General features: G+C 36.9%; 1 protein-coding gene across 3 annotated transcripts in view; it reads left to right on the top strand.

The window, feature by feature from the left end:
- The window catches only part of ZDHHC2 (zinc finger DHHC-type palmitoyltransferase 2), an 82,061-nt gene that overhangs the window by 58,662 nt on the left and 3,886 nt on the right, over positions 1-19,513 (top strand). For 2 of the 3 annotated variants that reach the window (XR_009349637.1, XR_009349636.1), the window contains exons 9-13: positions 2,842-2,968; positions 3,267-3,359; positions 11,077-11,189; positions 13,682-13,756; positions 16,157-16,255. Coding sequence is in view for 1 of the 3 variants with exons in the window: in XM_059156035.1 (XP_059012018.1) it covers positions 2,842-2,968; positions 3,267-3,359; positions 11,077-11,189; positions 13,682-13,722 (374 nt within the window). In the remaining 2 variants the exon portion in view is untranslated. Of the gene's footprint in view, positions 1-2,841; positions 2,969-3,266; positions 3,360-11,076; positions 11,190-13,681; positions 13,757-16,156; positions 18,648-19,513 lie in introns of those variants that run through there. The other variant, XM_059156035.1, reaches the window with a different exon arrangement.

The following is a 19,513-nucleotide window of genomic DNA, read 5'->3' as shown; positions in this document are numbered from 1 at the left end:
TCGAAGGATATTGTGGAAAAAGTAAAAAGACAACCTACAGAATGAGAATAATATTTACAAAAAATTTATCTGATAAGGATCCAGTGTTCAGAATATAAAAAGAAATCATACAACTCAACAAGAAAAAGACAAACAGCCCAATTCAAAAATCGGCAAAGAATTTGAATAGGAATTTTTTTTTTTTTGAGATTTATTTATTGTATTTATTTGAGGAAGATAGAAAGCAGGGGAGTGGCAGCAAGAGGAGAGAGATTGTCAAGCAGACTAAGCTCCTTAAGTGTGGAGCCCGACCTGGGGCTTGATCTCAGTATACTGAGATCACAACCTGAGCCAAAACCAAGAGTTGGACACTCAACCGACTCAGCCACCCAGGTGCCCCTGCCTAGACATTTAAATAGACCTTTCTCCAGTGAAAATATACAGTTGGCCAAAAAGCACATAAAAACCAGCTCAACATCATTAATCATTAGGGCAGGATAATCAAAAGCAGAACTACCACTTCCCACCCAAATCAACAAAATAGAAATCAAGCGTAGATGAAGACATGGGGAAATTGGAACCTTCACACTTGGCTGGTAGAAATATAAAATGATGACTCCACTGTCAACAACAGTTGCTGTTGCCCAAAAAGCTAAATATGAAATTATCATATGACCCAGCAGTTGCACCCCTTGATCTATTCCCCAAATAACTGAAAGCGGGGACTCCAAGAGATACTTATAAGTCAGCGTTCATAGCAGCACTCTTCACAATAGTCCAAAGATGGAAACAATCCAAATGTCCATGAAAGATGAATGGACAAAAAAAAATGTGCTATTTTCTAGACAATGGAATATTATTCAGCCTAAGATGAATTGAGATACTGATGCACACTACAACATTCATGAACTTCAAAAACACACTAAGTAAGAAGCTGATCTGAACAGGTTAATGATATAGTTTCAGTTATATGAAATATCCAGATTAAATAAATCCATAGTGGTCATTTTCAGAGGATGAGAGGAAGGGGGACTAGGGGGAGACTGCTGAATGGATATGGAGATTTTTTCTGGGGTGATGTGATTATTTTGGAACTTGGTAATTAATTGCACAGAATTGTGAATGTACTATGTGCCACTGATTTGCCCACTAATAAAATGGTTAATTTTATATTCTGTGCCTTTCACTGCAGTTTTAAAAAAGTAAGTCCTACAGGAGAAGAGCTAGAAATATTTGTAACACTATCTACATGGCTAGAGCGTAGAAAGCTAAAGAGCAAAAAATATGCATTGAGGTTTGAGAAGTAAGTAGGGACTAAGCCAAGTAGTATCTTCTAGACTAAGATTAGGAGTTTGGGAATGCAACCAGGACTAATAAATCCTATGATCTCAAAGGACACCTCAAGCTGAGAGACACCATGATTACAGTAGTGAAGATTAATTATAGTATATTGTCAGTGAATGTTAATTTTTAACGTTCAGGTGAAATCTTACTACAGCAAATACACTCCAGTAATTTCTAGACAAAGTATCTGATTTCAGATATGCAAACAATGACTCATGGAACTCTACATCAGAGGCTAACGATGTAGTATGGTGACTAACATAACATTATAAAAATTATAATTAAAAAAATTATATGTTGGATAAATTATAGCTCATCAGAAGAAAATGAATTATTTCTAGAAGCATTTAACTTCTGAGAACTTCTAGATTTAACTTGTAACACTGAAAGGACTTCCTTTGGATGAGATGGTCCTATAATTATATTAAAAGCTATATAACCCAGGGTGACAAATGCTAAGGATCTTGCAAATGGTTGCATTTTTTTTTTTAAGATTTTATTTATTTATCAGAGAGAGAGGGGGGAGAGAGCGAGCACAGGCAGACAGAATGGCAGGCAGAGGCAGAGGGAGAAGCAGGCTCCCCGCTGAGCAAGGAGCCCGATGTGGGACTCGATCCCAGGACGCCGGGATCATGACCTGAGCCGAAGGCAGCTGCTTAAACAACTGAGCCACCCAGGCGTCCCAATGGTTGCATTTTTTGTAGTACCCTGACTCTTAGAATTTTCTTTTTTAAATAATGGATAAGAAAATCATTATACTTCTATGTTTGTTCATGTTCCCCAAATAAAAGTTTAGACTTTGTCTCTCAGCATTATTTAAGAAGCATTTGTAGCATAATGGAAGGGACACTGTTTACCTTGTTCACGTTCCACTCTGTCATTTATTTGCTGTGTGATCTTGGACACACCTCACAACCTCTCTGAACCTTGACTTTCACGTGCAGAGTCGGTATAACCAGACACAGTGTTTGCTTCTGCACTAGATCTTACTTCACATAAGCCAGTAAATTTTTGGCCAGCTGGAAAAAAATGTTGCTTGGAAGAGATAAAATTTAAATGAAATTGGAAAATGGAGTTTATTGACTGAAAAAAGGAATTTGTAGAATATATAGGATGTAAAAAGTACAGTCTCATTGGTTAAAGAAACTGTAGGTTTGTGTATCTTTACATCCATCCATTCATCTGTCCATCCACACGCCTATCTTAAAAAGGTCCAGAAGACATTAAAGTTTTAATTTATTTGCTTATTTGTGTTTCTAATTTTTTTTTTTGCAATGCACTGTGCTGCTGTAATAGTTAAAGGATTCTTTAAAAAGGAAAATAGATGTAATCGTATCATCTGATTATTTTAAAACAGAATAGGCGGTCTGTGTGGCAGAGCTACTGATAATTACATAAGTATTCGCAAAAGGCTCGCCATCGATTTTTAGAGTTCCCTCATTTAGTCCAGTAATTTCTACGTATGGGGGTCACTAGATATGTTCTGTACTCATATGGTTGCTCTGTCGTCTTTTGTAGAGGCGTTTAGAAGTCCTGTATTTCGACACGGAACAGATAAGAATGGATTCAGCTTGGGTTTCAGTAAAAACATGCGACAAGTTTTTGGGGATGAAAAGAAGTACTGGTTGCTACCCATTTTTTCAAGGTACTTTGTGGTGAAAACATTCAGGTTGGAAACCAGTGAAAGTAATCTGACAGAAGAACTGTAATCCTGCATAGGAATTCCTGTTCTTTAAAGAATTATTTTATGATGCACTGTTACGTGGATGCCAGTTGTCGGTTAAGGCATTGTTTCCCTAAGCATGCCGTGTGGAAGCCAGTGTCTGATAGACATGTTTTGTCTGAAAGATGACTGTGGTCTGCTCTCCCCAACATCCCATTGTGACAGTTTCACTCTATTGTTTTGTTTACTGCTCAGTTGTAAGTTTTAATTTTAATTGTAGTCTAGGTGACGGCTGCTCCTTTCCGACTTGCCTTGTTAATCAGGATCCCGAGCAAGCATCTACTCCTGCGGGATTGAATTCAACATCGAAAAAGTAATCCCATATTTTTTTCTATTTTACTTTCAAATAACATATCTTATCCTCCTATGCCCTTTGGCTATATTATTTCTTTGAAAAAATTAGGAACATAAGATAATTTACTATAATGGTTCCCACTTGGAGTGAGGGGGAGAGGAAAGTGTGGTTGCGGAGCGGGCCATGGAGAGCTTCAGTTATACTTGTACAAGTGTTGTTACTCTGGGTGGTGGGTAAACAGGTGTTAATTCTCTATACATTTTGGTTGACTGATATTTTAAATGTGATGCCTAAAAGGAAAGAATATTAAATCCAAATTAACTCCTCTAGTGATCAGGTGAGCAGACAGTAAACTTGCCCTCTGACCCTCCAGGTCCTCGTTATAAAGAGATCAGAATAATGTCCCTGGATTAGGCTTTGGAGATCAAATGGAATCCCCAATGCCTGCTTGACAGTGCACCATATTCCTTTTTTTATTATTATGAACTGTTTTTGCTAACATATAATGTATTATTTGCCCCAGGGGTAACAGGTCTGTGAATCATCAGGCTTACACACTTCATAGCACTCACCATATCACATACCCTCCCCAGTGTCCATAACCCAACCACCCTCTCCACCCCCCACAACTCCCAGCAACCCTCAGTCTGTTTTGTAAGATTAAGAGTCTTTTATGGTTTGTCTCCCTCCCAATCCCATCTTGTTTCATTTTTTCCTTCCCTACCTCCCAGACCCCACACTCTGCCTCTCAAATTCCTTATATCAGGGCTATCATATGATAATTGTCTTTCTCTGATTGACTTATTTCACTCAGCATAATACCCTCTAGTTCCATCCACGTTATTGCAAATGGCAAGATTTCATTTCTTTTGATGGCTGCATAGTATTCCATTGTGTATATATTCCACCTCCTCTTTATCCATTCATCTGTTGATGGACATCTAGGTTCTTTCCATAGTTTGACTATTGTGGACATTGCTATTATAAACATTTGGGTGCACGTGCCCTTTTGGATCACTACATTTGTATCTTTAGGGTGAATACCCAGTAGTGCGATTGTTGGGTCACAGGGTAGCTCTACTTTCAGCTTTTTGAGGAACCTCCATACTGTTTTCTAGAATGACTGCACCAGCTTGCATTCCCACCAACAGTGTAGAAGTGTTCCCCTTTCTCCACATCCTCTCCAACATCTGTTGTTTCCTGACTTGTTAATTTTAGCCATTGTGACTGGTGTGAGGTGGCATCTCATTGTGGTTTTGATTTGTATTTCTCTGATGCCGAGTGATGTGGAGCACTTTTTCATGTGTCTGTTGGCCATCTGGACGTCTTCTTTGCAGAAATGTCTGTTCATGTCCTCTGCCCATTTCTTGATTGGATTATTTGTTCTTTGGGTGTTAAGTTTGGTCGGTTCTTTATAGATTTTGGATACTAGCTCTTTATCTGATATGTCGTTTGCAAATATCTTCTCCCATTCTGTCAGTTGTCTTTTGGTTTTGTTGACTGTTTCCTTTGCTGTGCAAATCTTTTGATCTTGGTAAAGTCCAAATAGTTCATTTTTGCCCTTGCTTCCCTTGCCTTTGGCAATGTTTCTAGGAAGAAGTTGCTGCAGCTGAGGTCGAAGAGGTTGCTGCCTGTGTTCTCCTCAAGGATTTTGATGGATTCCTGTCTCACAATGAGGTCTCTCATCCATTTTGAGTCTATTTTTGTGTATGGTGTAAGGAAATGGTCCAGTTTCATTCTTTTGCATGTGGCTGTCCAATTTTCCCAACACCATTGTTGAAGAGACTGTCTTTTTTCCATTAGACATTCTTTCCTGCTTTGTTGAATATTAGTTGACCATAGAGTTGAGGGTCTATTTCTGGGCTCTCTATTCTATTCCATTGATCTGTATGTCTGTTTTTGTGCCAGTGCCGTACTGTCCTGATGATGACAGCTTTGTAATAGAGCTTGAAGTCTGGAATTGTGATGCTGCCAACTTTGGCTTTCTTTTTCAATATTCCTCTGGCTATTCAGTTTCTTTTCTGGTTCCATATAAATTTTGGGATTATTTATTCCATTTCTTAGAAACAAATTGATGGTATTTTGATAGGAATTGCATTAAATGTGTAGATTGCTCTAGGTAGCATAGACATTTTCACAATATTTGTTCTTCCAATCCATGAGCATGGAACGTTTTTCCATTTCTTTTTATCTTTGTTTCATGAGTACCTTATAGTTTTATGAGTACAGATTCTTTGCCTCTTTGGTTAGGTTTATTCCTAGGTATCTTATGGTTTGGGGTGCAATTGTAAATGGGATTGACTCCTTAATTTCTTTTTCTTCTGTCTTGCTGTTGGTGTAAAGAAATACAGCTTATTTCTGTGCATTGATTTTATATCCTGATACCTGAATTTCTGTACAAGTTCTAGCAGTTTTGGAGTGGAGTCTTTTGGATTTTCCACATAAAGTCATATCATCTGCAAGGAGTGAGAGTTTGCCTTCTTCTTTGCTGATTCAGATGCCTTTTATTTCTTTTTGTTGTCTGATTGCTGAGGCTAGGACTTCTAGTACTATGTTGAATAGCAGGAACACTACTGTGTTCCTGACCTCAGGGGGAAAGCTTTCAGTTTTTCCCCATTAAAAATGATCCTTGCTGTGGGTTTTTCATAGATGGTTTTGATGATATTGAGGTATGTACCCTCTATCCATATACTTTGAAGAGTTTTGATCAAGAAATGATTTTTTAGCATCTATTGAGAGTATCAGATGGTTCTTGTTCTTTCTTTTATTAATGTATTGTATCACATTAATTGATTTGCAGATGTTGAACCAACCTTGCAGCCCAGGAATAAATCCCACTTGGTCGTGGTAAATAATCCTTTTAATGTACCATTGGATCCTATTGACTAGTATTTTGGTGAGAATTTTCACATCTGTGTTTATCAAGGATATTGGCCTGTAATTTTCCTTTTTGATGGGGCCTTTGTCTGGTTTTGGGATCAAGGTAATGCTGGCCTCATAAAATGAGTTTGGAAGTTTTCCTTCCATTTCTATTTTTTGGAACAGTTTCAGGAGAATAGGTATTAATTCTTCTTTAAATGTTTGGTAGAATTCCCCTGGGAAGCTGTCTGGCCCTAGGCTCTTGTTTGTTGGGAGATTTTTGATGACTGCTTCAATCTCCTTACTAGTTATGGGTCTGTTCAGGTTTTCTATTTCCTCCTGGTTCAGTTTTAGTAGTTTGTACGTTTTTAGGCATGCATCCATTTCTTCCAGATTGTCAAATTTGCTGGCATATAGTTGCTCATGATATGTTCTTATAATTGTTTGTATTTCTTTGCTGTTGGTTGTGATCTCTCCTCTTTCATTCATGATTTTATTTGGGACCTTTCTCTTTTTTTTTTTTTTTGGTAAGTCTGGCTGGGGGTTATCAATCTTACTAATTCTTTCAGCGAACCAGCTCCTAGTTTTGTTGATCTGTTCTACTGTTCTTTTGGTCTCTATTTCATTGATTTCTGCTTAGAATTTTATTATTTCTCTTCTCCTGCTAGAACTTCCTGTTCTTTTTCCAGTTCCTTTAGGTATAGGGTTAGGTTGTGTACTTGAGACCTTTTTTGTTTCTTGAGAAAGGCTTGTATCGCTATATACTTTCCTCTCAAAACTGCCTTTGCTGTGTCCCACAGATTTTGAACAGTTGTGTTTTCATTATCATTTATTTCTATGAATTTTTTCAATTCTTCTTTAATTTCCTGGTTGACCCATTCATTCTTTAGTAGGATGCTCTTTAGCCTCCATGTATTTGGGTTCTTTCCAAATTTCCTCTAGTGATTGAGTTCTAGTTTCAGAGCATTGTGGTCTGAAAATATGCAGGGAATGATCCCAATCTTTTGGTACTGGTTGAGACCTGACTTGTGACCCAGGATGTGATCTATTCTGGAGAATGTTCCATGTGCACTAGAGAAGAATGTGTATTCTGTTGCTTTGGGATGGAATGTTCTGAATATATCTGTGATGTCCATCTGGTCCAGTGTGTCATTTAAGAGTGCACTGTATTCTTAATGCTTGTTCAAAACCTGTAGACATTATCTGAGCCATGTCAGTGGAAAGAAAAGGGAAGGAGTCTTGGAAATTTAGTGTCTGGAGACTTTTGCCATTGCTTGAAGTCTCTTCTGGTTCTAGTCTGCCACGAATTTGAGGAAGACCTCAAAATTTGATTCTGACTTTGGTACTAACTAGCAAAAGGCAAAACTATTTAAACTTTTAATGTTATGTATGCATTTGCAACTTTGAAACACTAGTTTTTATATGTTTAAGACAGATTTATTTGAATAAGGCTATATCTCTGATTTTGAAATGAAAGCTGATAGCGAGAGCATAAGCATTTCATTCTTAGTTTAATTTTAGAGATTTTCTTAGTTGGGAATGCCATGTACGTAACACCTGTACCCACACTCCTCCCATCTCCTGTGGCTTTCTTATTGATCACAGTACTTCCTATGGTGGAGCCCATCATGACCCCAGAATTTTTCTTGAGTCACTGACCCTGGTAGCCATTCCAAAACATTTTAAATTGTCACCAGATAAAGCCTATTGGCCACCCCATTCCTAGGCTGACCTTGGTACAGACCAGACTCTACAAGTTAATGAGGAGGCCATTCTGATGTGATTTATGGGGTCATTCAAAAGCACCAGAGTCTCAGTGGGCTGTGCCCTCTGAATTTTGGTTTGCTTGACCATTCACGGGTTAGGGGTTTTTCTTATATCTTGATGCAGAAAAATCTCCTGTTAATAGATTATTTAGAATGTTTTCACTTTTATAAAGTTCGCTAGTACTCTTCAGTCCTGTTTTTTGCCTTTTAAGTGGTTTTCGTAGTTCAAGGAGGTTTGGGTCTCTGAGATAGTTGTCCTCCTTCTACTACGTGTACTGCAGGCTTTGGGAGAAATCCTAGGTCTCGCACTGTTGCCTGGTTTAGGTGATCTTGTATCCACTATGGGCTCCTCTTCCCTTTCCTTTAAATTTTGGGATTGGATTTCGACAGCTAAAGTATCTTTTATGTAATTCTATAATTTCCCCTGATTAGCCCACATCAAATTAGGAGGGCAGGTGATGATCTCTCCCCCGTACTCCAGAGTTTTATGTCTGTCTACTCAACATTCGCACTTAAATATCTAAAAGTCGTCTCCCACTGAACAGGAGCAAAGTACAACTCCTGATTGTCAGACGTCGTCACCCTCCCCTTTAACTCAAATCTCATTCTCCTCCCTTCTTCCGTATGGCAGTATTAGTGACCCTGAGTCTCCCAGGTGCTCAGGCCAGGAACCGTGGAGTCATCCTAGATTCTTCTTTCATTTACCTTGCATTTACTCCATTTACCAATCCTTTGGTGTGCCCCTTCAAAATACGCCAGTAATCCCAGTACCTTCTTACCACCTTCAGACTGCTTTCTGGTCTGAGCCATCATTTCTCACATGGATTATTTTTATGCCTTCCTTACTGATGTGTCTGATTCCATGTTTGCCTCTAGCCTGTTCTCCATTAAGAATCAGATTGTGTCGCTCTTGTGCTCAGAACTCTCCACTGCCTTCCCATCTTTTTTTTTTTTTTTTTTTTTTTTAAAGATTTTATTTATTTATCAGAGAGAGAGAGGGAGAGCGAGCGAGCACAAGCAGACAGAGTGGTAGGCAGAGGCAGAGGGAGAAGCAGGCTCCCTGCTGAGCAAGGAACCCGACGTGGGACTCGATCCTAGGATGCTGGGACCATGACCTGAGCCAAAGGCAGCTGCCCAACCAACTGAGCCACCCAGGCATCCCTGCCTTCCCATCTTAACCAGCGTAAAAGTGAATGCATGTCCTTACCTTGTCTGGTCTAATCTGACCCCAGTGTCTCTCTGATATCATCTCTTGCCACTTTCCCATCACTCACAATCCTCGGACACGCAGATCTTGTTGGTCCTCAAGTATACCAGGCCTGTCCCTTAGTTAGTGCCTTTGTACTTGCCAATTCTTCTCCCTCACCATTTTTCCTCCTTGTATCTGAATGTTCTGTGACCTTTTCTTATGTCTAGGTTGGGTGTAATTTCACAATAGAAACCATCTTTGAAAACTCCTTGTAAAGTAGCAACCTGCTCCTCCACTTCCCCATAGCTCTCTTTTTCTCTTGTCATAGGCTTTTCTGTCACCAGACTTATTATATATTTGCTATTTACTATTATTCCTTCTCAATTACAATGAAATTTCCATGTGATCAAAGACTATATCCATGGACCTAATCGGTACTTCGTGAATACTGTTGAATGAATGGATCTTTCCTTGCCATTTGTTAGAGTCTTATTAGCAGTAACGAATCTGCAAGGAGTCCCTAAACCAGGACCTAGTTACTATGCTGTACCTGGTCCCTCTCTTGAAGAATGATGAGAGTAAAAGGTGTTTTTTTTCATGTATATAGGAGACATGCTTTTTATTTTTAAAGATTTGCCTCCCAAATTTCAACAAGGGGATGTTAGAGTTGCACAAAATTGAAATATTTTCTAATTTTAGGTATGAGGTAATTATTGAGGAACAAAAGCTTATCTTTTCAGAAATGTAGGATAGTCAAACTCACGTTATGTGGAATTATTCTTGGAAGAATTTCAAGTATTTTTTTTCTTTTGAACATTATTGTGATTACTATTTCAGAGTATTCTAAAACTACACATACAGTTTCTATGCCAATATTTTTTTCTATCTAAGTGAAATGTTATTTTCATGTATATATTTTCATGCCATTCAATGTCGATATGTAGCATGTCTACTTAAATTTTAAAACTTACGTTCTTCTTTTAAGACTCTTTATGCCCCAAATTACATGTCACATTTGTAAGACCTGATGATGTCAGATGTTTTCAACATTTCTGCAAGATAGTGCTCAAATTTGTTGTTTCAGTTTCAAAGATGAAGGATAGAGAATTCTTTGTTCAAGACTAGTTAGTCCACTTTAGAAACACTAGGACAATTTTTCTCAAACTTGTCTTTCCACCATTACCTTCATATATTATTTTCCATATCCATATACCACTTACAAACCCTTATATTTTTTATTTAATGTATTTAGTTAAATTGACACAGAAGCTAATTTTTATCTTTTTTTAAAGAACAATAGTTCTTTTAAAGATTTTTTAAAAAATTTATTTGAGAGAGAGAGAGTGCTAGAGAGAGCGTGAGAGGGGAGAAGGTCAGAGGGAGAAGCAGCTCCCCGCAGAGCTGGGAGCCCGATGCGGGACTCGATCCTGGGACTCCGGGACCATGACCCGGGACTCCATCCTGGGACTCCGGGACCATGACCCGAGCCGAGTTGCTTAACCAACTGAGCCATGCAGGCACCCTGAAGCTAATTTTTAAATCAAACATTATATCACTATCATAAATGAAAACTTGGTATAATTTGCTGTAAATAGAATATAGCTTAAAAAATAAAATTGATGATAAAATACTTTTAAATTCTAACTAGATTCCCTCACCTGCTAGAGTAAGAGGCAGAAGCCTGTTCTCTGTTTTTAAAATGGAGACTTGCCAGAGTTAAAGATTGTCAACTTACTGTATTGAGAAGAAGAAAAGAGAATGGAAGGAAGAACAGTTTTCTTGTTGTGAGTTAGTGTGAACATGCCTTATTCCCTGTGCCCCAAATTCTCTTGGGAATCGGTTTGAATTCTATACTTTGAGAAACACTGCACTCAGTACTATTCAAGAGCTAACATATGATTGTGCTATTATTATTATTCAGTCCTGAAAACCATCCGTTTCCTGCAAAGCCATTGCGAGAGTCCCAGAGCCACCTTCTCACTGATTCTCAGTCTTGGACAGAGAGCAGCACAAACCCGGGAAAAGGCAAAGCTGGTAAGGGTGTGCTTACTTGGCTGTTTTAATAGATTTTATTTTTAAAAGGTGAAAATAGTGCAGAAATTCCCTCATATTACCTACAGAATCTTTCTTGCTTCGGAGTTGAACTCCCATGCTAAATGTAGAGGTATCTTTAGGAACTTCTGTTTTTAAAGTACTTTGATTAATGTCTGTTAGCTGAAGATCATTTTTGTGAAAGATCTGCATTGCTTTTATCCCAGATTAAGAAACAAATAGTTACTACTGCCTATTTAATAAAATGATGCAAATATACATATTTAATGGAAAATTTTAATCAACTTAGACAAAAGATTGAAAAATATCTAGTAAAAAAGATCTTAAATTATATGATTCCTTTACTTGAAGATTTCTATCCAGTAAAGTTATTGCATAATTACCATAACTTCAGTTATTTCTTCAAATCCCACTCACATTTCTCTTATTATTGTTGTTGATTTTAATCTTTAACTCAGTCAGTATAGTTTATTGGCAAAGAAAAGGCAAGGCTTTAAAGTTAGGCTGAATTTTTAGATCCCAGTTTGGACACGGAGTTAGTGTGTGATGTTTATAGTAACCTACCCTCTTCCATTTATTTATTTATTTATTTTTAAAGATTTTATTTATTTATTTGAGAGAGAGACAGGGAGAGAGAGCATGAGTGAGGAGAAGGTCAGAGAGAGAAGCAGACTCCCTGTGGAGCTGGGAGTCCCATGCGGGACTCGATCCCGGGACTTGGGGATCATGACCTGAGCCGAAGGCAGTCGTCCAACTAAATGAGCCACCCAGGCGTCCCTAACCTACCCTCTTTTAAATGTAACTAGTTTCCTTCCTTCCTCCTCCCTCCTTCCTTCCTTTCTTCTTTCCTTCCTTTCAACATTTTGTTTATTTATTTGAGAGGGAGAGAGCACAAGTGGGGTTGGGGCAGAGAGGGAGAAGCAGGCTCCCCGCTAAGCAGGGACCCACCCCCACCCCATGCGGGGCTCGAACCAGGACTCCATGTGATCATACATGCAGGTGCATGTGTATATGTGTGGTGTCCCTATAAATAAGTATAAAACCATACATCCATGATTAAGGAACTATTAGCCAGAAAATCTTCCCTTTATTTCTAGTCCTTTCTTCAAACCTTCTTCTAGTGCTGCCTGACCTCGACTCCCTGTGCTTTATTTACTTTTTTAAAGATTTTATTTATTGGAGACAGGATGAGAGAGAGAGAGAACTCGGGCAGTGAGAAGGGCACAGGGAAAGGGAGAAGCAGGCTTGGCTGGATGCAGGCTTGATTCGGGGCTTGATCCCTGGACCCTGGGGTGAGGACCTGAGCCGAAGGCAGTCAATTGACTCAGCCACCTAGGTGCCCTGGCTCTCTGCACTTTAAAGTGTTTTTGTTTTATTTGAAATCTCTTTGTGATTTAGTGATAGTGAAAAATAGTCCTAAGTAAAAATTCTAAAGTCATTAATTAGTCTACAGTCACATTCTCCTAAAATACAGGCTTTCTTTAAAGAGTCTTGTTCTCAGGGAATATCCATGCCCTCCGAAGAGCCCCATGGTGTGGGTGTCCATAACTTCATCTCTCTCGTCACCTTCAAATCTGCCATTCTGTCTTCCAGTCTGTGCGAAGGACTAGACATTGCCTAAATGAAAATTGATGCCACCTACTAGCCCTTTGAATCCATTAGTTTCCTTGGAGGCAAAGAAGTGATGTACAGTTGGGGGTCAATTTTCAGGGGGTAGAAAGACAATGAGCTCCCTTTCTTTTATAAGGGGTTCATGTTACCTCGTATAGTTCTGCATTAACATAGAAGCGATTTCTTAGTTTCTGTGTGCTGTTAATCATTTGGCACATTAGGTTAATTTTCTGTTACTTGGATGGATGAATTGAATTCTAAGGAAGAGAAACATGAGAAGGATGAGGTGAGAAAGGACTTAAAGGTTAGTTTCACCAGAATGATGTAGAATTAGGAAGAGCACCCTACGATGATGTGAGGGTTGCCATGTCCAGTGTATCTTTCATGTTTTTGTTCACCCCTCCCACTCCCTTAGGTATATATTTTATTTATTTATTTGTTTGTTTGTTTGTTCATTTATTTAGAGAGAGGCAGAGGAAGTGGCAGAGGAAGAGGGAGAGGGAGAATCCTAAGCAGGTTCCACGCGGATTCCCCACTTGGGGCTCTATCCCAGGACCCTGAGATCTGACCTGAGCTGAAATCAAGAGTCCAGTGCTTAACCCACTGAGCCATCCAGGCATCCCCTGTATATCTCTTTTTAAAGTGCCTTTTGTGACACTCGTAGTTGCCAACACTGTATCGTGTGTATGTGTGTGTTTCTGTGTGACCATCTTACAAACCTGTACTATGCACAGGGCACCTTTGGAAGCAATATATTGGGGAGATTCAGGGATGGATAAACAAGTCTCTGCCTTGTATTTGTTCAAAAGCAACACCTCCCCCACCCCCACAAATAAAATACTAATTTTTGTTCTTTCTTGAAGGTATGAGCAATCCTGCATTAACCATGGAGAATGAGACTTAACTCTTCAAACAAAATAAATTCATACTTTATGAAAGTAAGATGTTTTTCCTGTATTGTCATGTTTTATATTTTTAACAGCTTTTTAGTTCCCTTAGGGCAAATAGGCCATAAATATTATTATTGATTTTTGAGTGACTGAAATTTTAAGATGTTTTAGTTCACCCTTGAAATCCTATTATTCATGCTGGAGAACTCTGAATGTGGACCTAGCTTTGGGGTTAGCTAGTGTGTAACATTAACTTGACAAATAACAGAAATAAGTTGATGAACAAAGTTCGTTTTTATAGCAATACACTAAATGGCAAGGATTGTTCCTAAACTATTGAAGTTTACATGATGACTTTCTTGTCATATGAAAGGGCTTTGCAATTTTTTTTGTTTTTTTTTGTTTTGTTTTGTTTTTCATCCTTCTGATATACAGAAGTTATAACCTTGACCATTTATCAGTAGAATCTCATTGGGTCTAAGTGGTGAAAGATAATTATATCTGTTAGTGCAATCATCCCTATTTTTGGTTACAGTAGGACCCTGTAGCATGCGTTATCCTTAAAATAACAAGGGTTCCAAATCATTTTCTTTAAGCCATAAATTTTTTTAAACCGGTTGCTCCAAATCAATTTAAATAATCTTTAAAAGATTATTTACTTATAAGCCTCCAGTCAATACAAAAAGAGCCCCTTTGGAACAAAGCCGTAAGCATCCAAACAAGACAAACTGTATGTATTGTTAGCATAAACCCAGTGTAGAGTTGAACAGTAAAGTTATCAAGACAAATCTTTATTTATAAAACTGCAGTCTAGAATCCTAAAGTCTAAAGAAAGCAAGAGAGGGGAATCTAAAACAAAGTTGTTCATGTCACAGTGCTTCACCAAATCTGCTTTTTTTCTTTGTTTTTTAACCTATTTTAATCCTCAAAATCTGTTTGTTTTTTAAATTTGTTTCTTTGTTTTGTTTTGGTTTTTATGAGTAGCTAGGTGATAACTGCAAAATACTGATCTGGCAATTTGCCAGTTGACTGATGTTTTGGTTTTAGATGACTGTATATGGTGGTGTAGTAGATCAGACCAATCATAACTATAGCTAGCATAGTGAAAATTCAATCTTAATTTGATAAATAGCAAAGAGAGTATTAAATTTCTGAAAGTAATTCTTAAAATGTAACTCTGAATATACAAATTTAAATCACTAATGCCACAAGTAAACTATTTTGTAGAAATAATTCTATAAAGCATATAAGGTTTCATAGGACTTTTTTTTCAGTATTTGAATCATTAGTTCTAATTACCAATGTTTCTGAGGTCATATGTGTTAAATATTTTACAACTTTACAGAGTAATATGTGTGTAAGTCACATAGACTTCCCAGTATTTTGACACAGACCAGTGTGGTTTGATGATCATTATCCTCAATACTTTATACAATACCAGACCCATAGTTGGTTCTAAATAACCATTTTGTAAATAAGTGATAGAATAACATAATTAAAATTAAGAATCTCACAGAAGCTTGATTTTATTACACATGAATATATGACATTAGTGGTCATAATAACCAAATGGCAGCATGAATCAGCTGTGGTGTAAAAAAATTTTGTGATTTTATGATGTCGTGTTTTTCATTCTATTGACCTAACCAGTGACATTTAAATGTTTCTTTAAAAAATCGAATTTTCCCAATTCAAAATAGCTACTATTCCAAATAGTTTTTTAAAGTTTCACAAATAGTTTTTTTCTGCTTTACCTCTCAGACTTGCAATTCATTCAAGTTATATTATTATATATTATAGTAAATAATGTTACCTGATACTGATATGCTTAATTTAATTATATTACTGAATATTTTCATATTCTCTTTTCTTTTTGAAGAATATTAGTAAATGACCTGTGGGCTTTTTATAAAATATTAGTTCATCATACTTCGCAGAGAGTTATGTACCTAGACCCATAGCACTATTCTGTAAGTTCCATTGTCTTTTCAGCCTTCCCTCCTACTCAAGTAAGAACTGCTGTGCTTGTACACACATGAAATTTCGAAATGATTTTCCTAAATCCCTATTCCAACTCTGCTGTCACTCCTAAATTCCTACTGCCCTCGGACACATGCAGAAAGGAACACTTTCGAGGCCTCAACCCGGGAGCATCAGCATCAGCTAGGAGCTCAATAGAAATGTGTAATTTTGGACATGGATCTGGTGAATCAGAATCTGCATTTCCTGCATTTTAACAAAATCCTCTGGTCTTGTAATATGCACATTATAGTTTGAGAAGCACTGATGTAGAGTTCTGTATTCAAGAGCATATCTGAGCTCTCTAGCCCAGAAAACAATTTGGAACAAGGAATGTTATTCAACAAACATTGAATGAATTGGTTTAGTTTTTTTGTTTGCTTTTTTGTAGTTAACACAATAGTTTCATGATTTCTGTTTCTTTTCAAGGTATCAATGCTGTAGGTGGAGGAAGAGGCTTCCCACAGGAAGGCACCGTTGGGCTGTTGCTCCCATTTCCCTTTGGCTGGATGTGCAGAATATGAATTGGTTAGTTGCATCAAAATCATAACATTTTTAATCCAATATACAGGTTGTTTCAACTAACATGAATTCCTGTTAAATATTAGCAGTATTAAAGTTTATGAATCAAGGGCAGAAATACCTTCTACTATAAAACCCTGGAATGAAGTCATGCGCTTATTTTCACCCAAATATTTGGGTAGTGCAATGTATCCACATAAAAAGCCCTTTAATCATCTGATTTTCTAATTCAGAAAATTGAGCCTATTAAGATACTGAAAGTTAAAAGATTTCAAATTACAGTATAATGACAGCTTTATCAGTTACCTGGGAGGTGGAGGTAGCATATCAGACTTGTTCATTCCCTCTCTTGTGACTCCAGCCCCAGACTGAGTGAACTATAATGACTATGAATTCATTATAAATTTTAAGTGGCCTACCGTTGAAAATTACCACCATTTTTGTCAGACTTCAGTCTAATTCTAGCCTTTGTTCACTGCTGGAAAAGAAGTATGATCATTGAAGCCTGAGTTCACTGATAAGTAACTAGCTAGCAAATTTTTATCACAACTAATACATTACGATTATATCCAAAATATTTTTCATCTCTTCTGATCTTCTTAAATTGAGGGAAGATCTATAAAAACAATTATGAAGATTGATTTATAATCTTTTTTTTGCCAGTCTGGCTTTTTAAACAATTTCATATTTTTTTAGGTTATTTGTTCTCTTGAACATAGCAAAAATAATGAATTTGTTCACAATTCTTAATGGGCCAATAGATTAATCCTCCATTGGTATCTGTATTATCTCTGTGTCCCGTCATCAGAAGTATGACAGTTAAACTTCATAGTTCTTCAAATACTTAAAGTTAAATTATGCAAATCATTAAAAGAAATCATGTACTTTTAGAAATTTAGTTCAATATGAACTAAATGGTGTGCTGGTTGGAAACTGAATTTAAGGTAAACTAAAGTGGTGTGTTTGTTGATGCCAAAATGTTCGGCTTCAGTAAATATACTAGGAAGCTCTTGTGCCTTGTACGCACTATTTGAAAAAGTTTTCCTTTTTTTTTTTTTGAGTGGAGTGTAAGTTTTGTAAATGTTAGAGATTAGAATAAGCTTTAAACATTTTTTGGTACTGATTTTGAGAATTTAAAGCAGATTATCTTTTACAACTTACACAGCTAAGGAACTGGTATTTAATCAAAAAGAAAATACTAAACTTTTCAAAATCTGAATTAAACAAAAATGCAACACACGATAGACTAGTAGACCAGAGGATAATGGAGTAAACAAGATCCTTACAAATATTCATTCTTTCTAAAAATGTAAAGTTTTATATTTAAATGAGTTTGTGGAAGAATCAATGTCAGTCAAATCCATTTTATAGATCATTTGCATAATAGGATGGCACTCTTTTCAGATTTTTTTTTTTTAATTTTTTTTTTTAAAGCTAAAGACATTGATCTGACAATCTGTTTCAGGAACTCTCGGAAGATATGATGCATTTTTACTTTTTACTTTTAAAGCATTTTTTGGTCATCATTTTTTATTACCTGAAGTGCCAGATTGGAACCTATAGCTACTGCTGGAAGTCTTAAGGGCGACAGCATCACGTGATGTATTAAGAATTATATGCAGCCAGGTTATTTTCAAAGCACAGTACTATAGCCATTTTTGTGGACAGGATTCTGTGACGTGTTCTTTCTCGTCAAAATAGAAGAAAAGAAAAAAAAGGGGGGGATTTATTCCTTACCTTGCTAGAGTACTGTTAAATTTTTCCGTTAGGTCTTTTGTGTAATTATTGAAATACATGAGTCAGTACACATTAGAATCAGACTCAAAAAAATTTTTTTTATAAATAAATTCTTTTCCATTAAGTTGTAAGGGTTCCCTTTTTGTTTTCATACAATGGGTAATCTTTCAGGTGTTTTTTTTGTTTGTTTGTTTTTAATCTAAGTGGTTATCATTTTTAGAGGTGATGGCGTATCTCACTAGATATGCAGTACGTAGTTTACCTGAGTGAATAAAGCATCAAGTAGACCTACATTTTGTACATATTTATAAAATTACCTTAAAAACATTTTAAACATTTTGTTTTAAAAATTTTAATTGTTCAACTCAAACCCGAAGACACTTATACTTCAACTATCCTGAGACTCCATTTAGCTGATAATTTTTTTTTCCTGTTTTTAAAAATTCTACCATATAGGTAAAATTTTTAAGAATTTTTTTAAATGTTGTACAAATACTTCATATACTGTAGTTAATTATTTGCCGCTGTGCAGTGAAGAGGGTTTGTATTTTCAAAGATAAACTTATTGCATCGAAATACAATGATGGGACATTTAAGGCAGTGCTTATCCATGAATTCCCTCCTGTTCTACCCCATAATAAAGTCTGGTTGATCACCTTTATTAGCTGTCTATATGAAATTTGCCTTTGCACTGACAATCGAAATCACTTTAAAGTACACTTACTTCTCCTAATAGTCTACCAGAATTACTACAGACAAAATTGATCTACAACCTGGTCAGAACACAGGTCTTCTGAGATAAGTATGTGTCGGTAAAATGATTCTGAGGACAATTAGAAACAGACTATGAAGCTTGAGTACTGTGTGCAGCAGATAAATGGGGAATACGGCATGTTTGACAATAATTACCTTCTTTAGAGAAATCAAATACAATGGATTTATAGAACATGTTCTTAAAAAGTGAAGGCAGTAATCACGTGAGTCATGCTTCGTGAAAACAGTTACTCTATTATAATACAAACTAGCAGATATTCCCTATTTTGACTTACATGTGTCCCACAATACAATATTCAGTTTATTTCCATCCTCAGAAAAAGAGGATGTAAGAGGATTTTCTATCACAATGCAGCCTCGGTGACTAAGAGCTCATCCTTTAATTGTTCTTACACCAACAACAAGTGAAGATAGGGCTGCTTGGGCAATGCCTAACAAATCACTTTGCAGCTTTTTCTCATGGCTGGAAAGGTACCGCAAAAAGACAACTGGTGACAATGCCCAAAGGTAGATCTTTGCTCTTGTTTGTAGCCAGGATTCAGTATTTGTTAGCTTACTGTTGGGGGGGAAATGTGTTAAGATGAATCGTCTTTTGACTGACTTCTGAGCACCATCGAAACCAAAGGGGGTCTTTTGATCAGTGATTTTAAGCTCTGGTTTATGCTATGTCAAGGAGCTCCTCATTACCCAGACACTAGCTTATGATTTATATGATTTATATACATTGTTACTCCATTATGATTTATAAAAACT

Source organism: Mustela lutreola, chromosome 18 (assembly GCF_030435805.1).
Source record: "Mustela lutreola isolate mMusLut2 chromosome 18, mMusLut2.pri, whole genome shotgun sequence".
Classification (NCBI taxonomy): domain Eukaryota; kingdom Metazoa; phylum Chordata; class Mammalia; order Carnivora; family Mustelidae; genus Mustela; species Mustela lutreola.
This window is presented reverse-complemented; position numbering and strand designations above follow the sequence as displayed.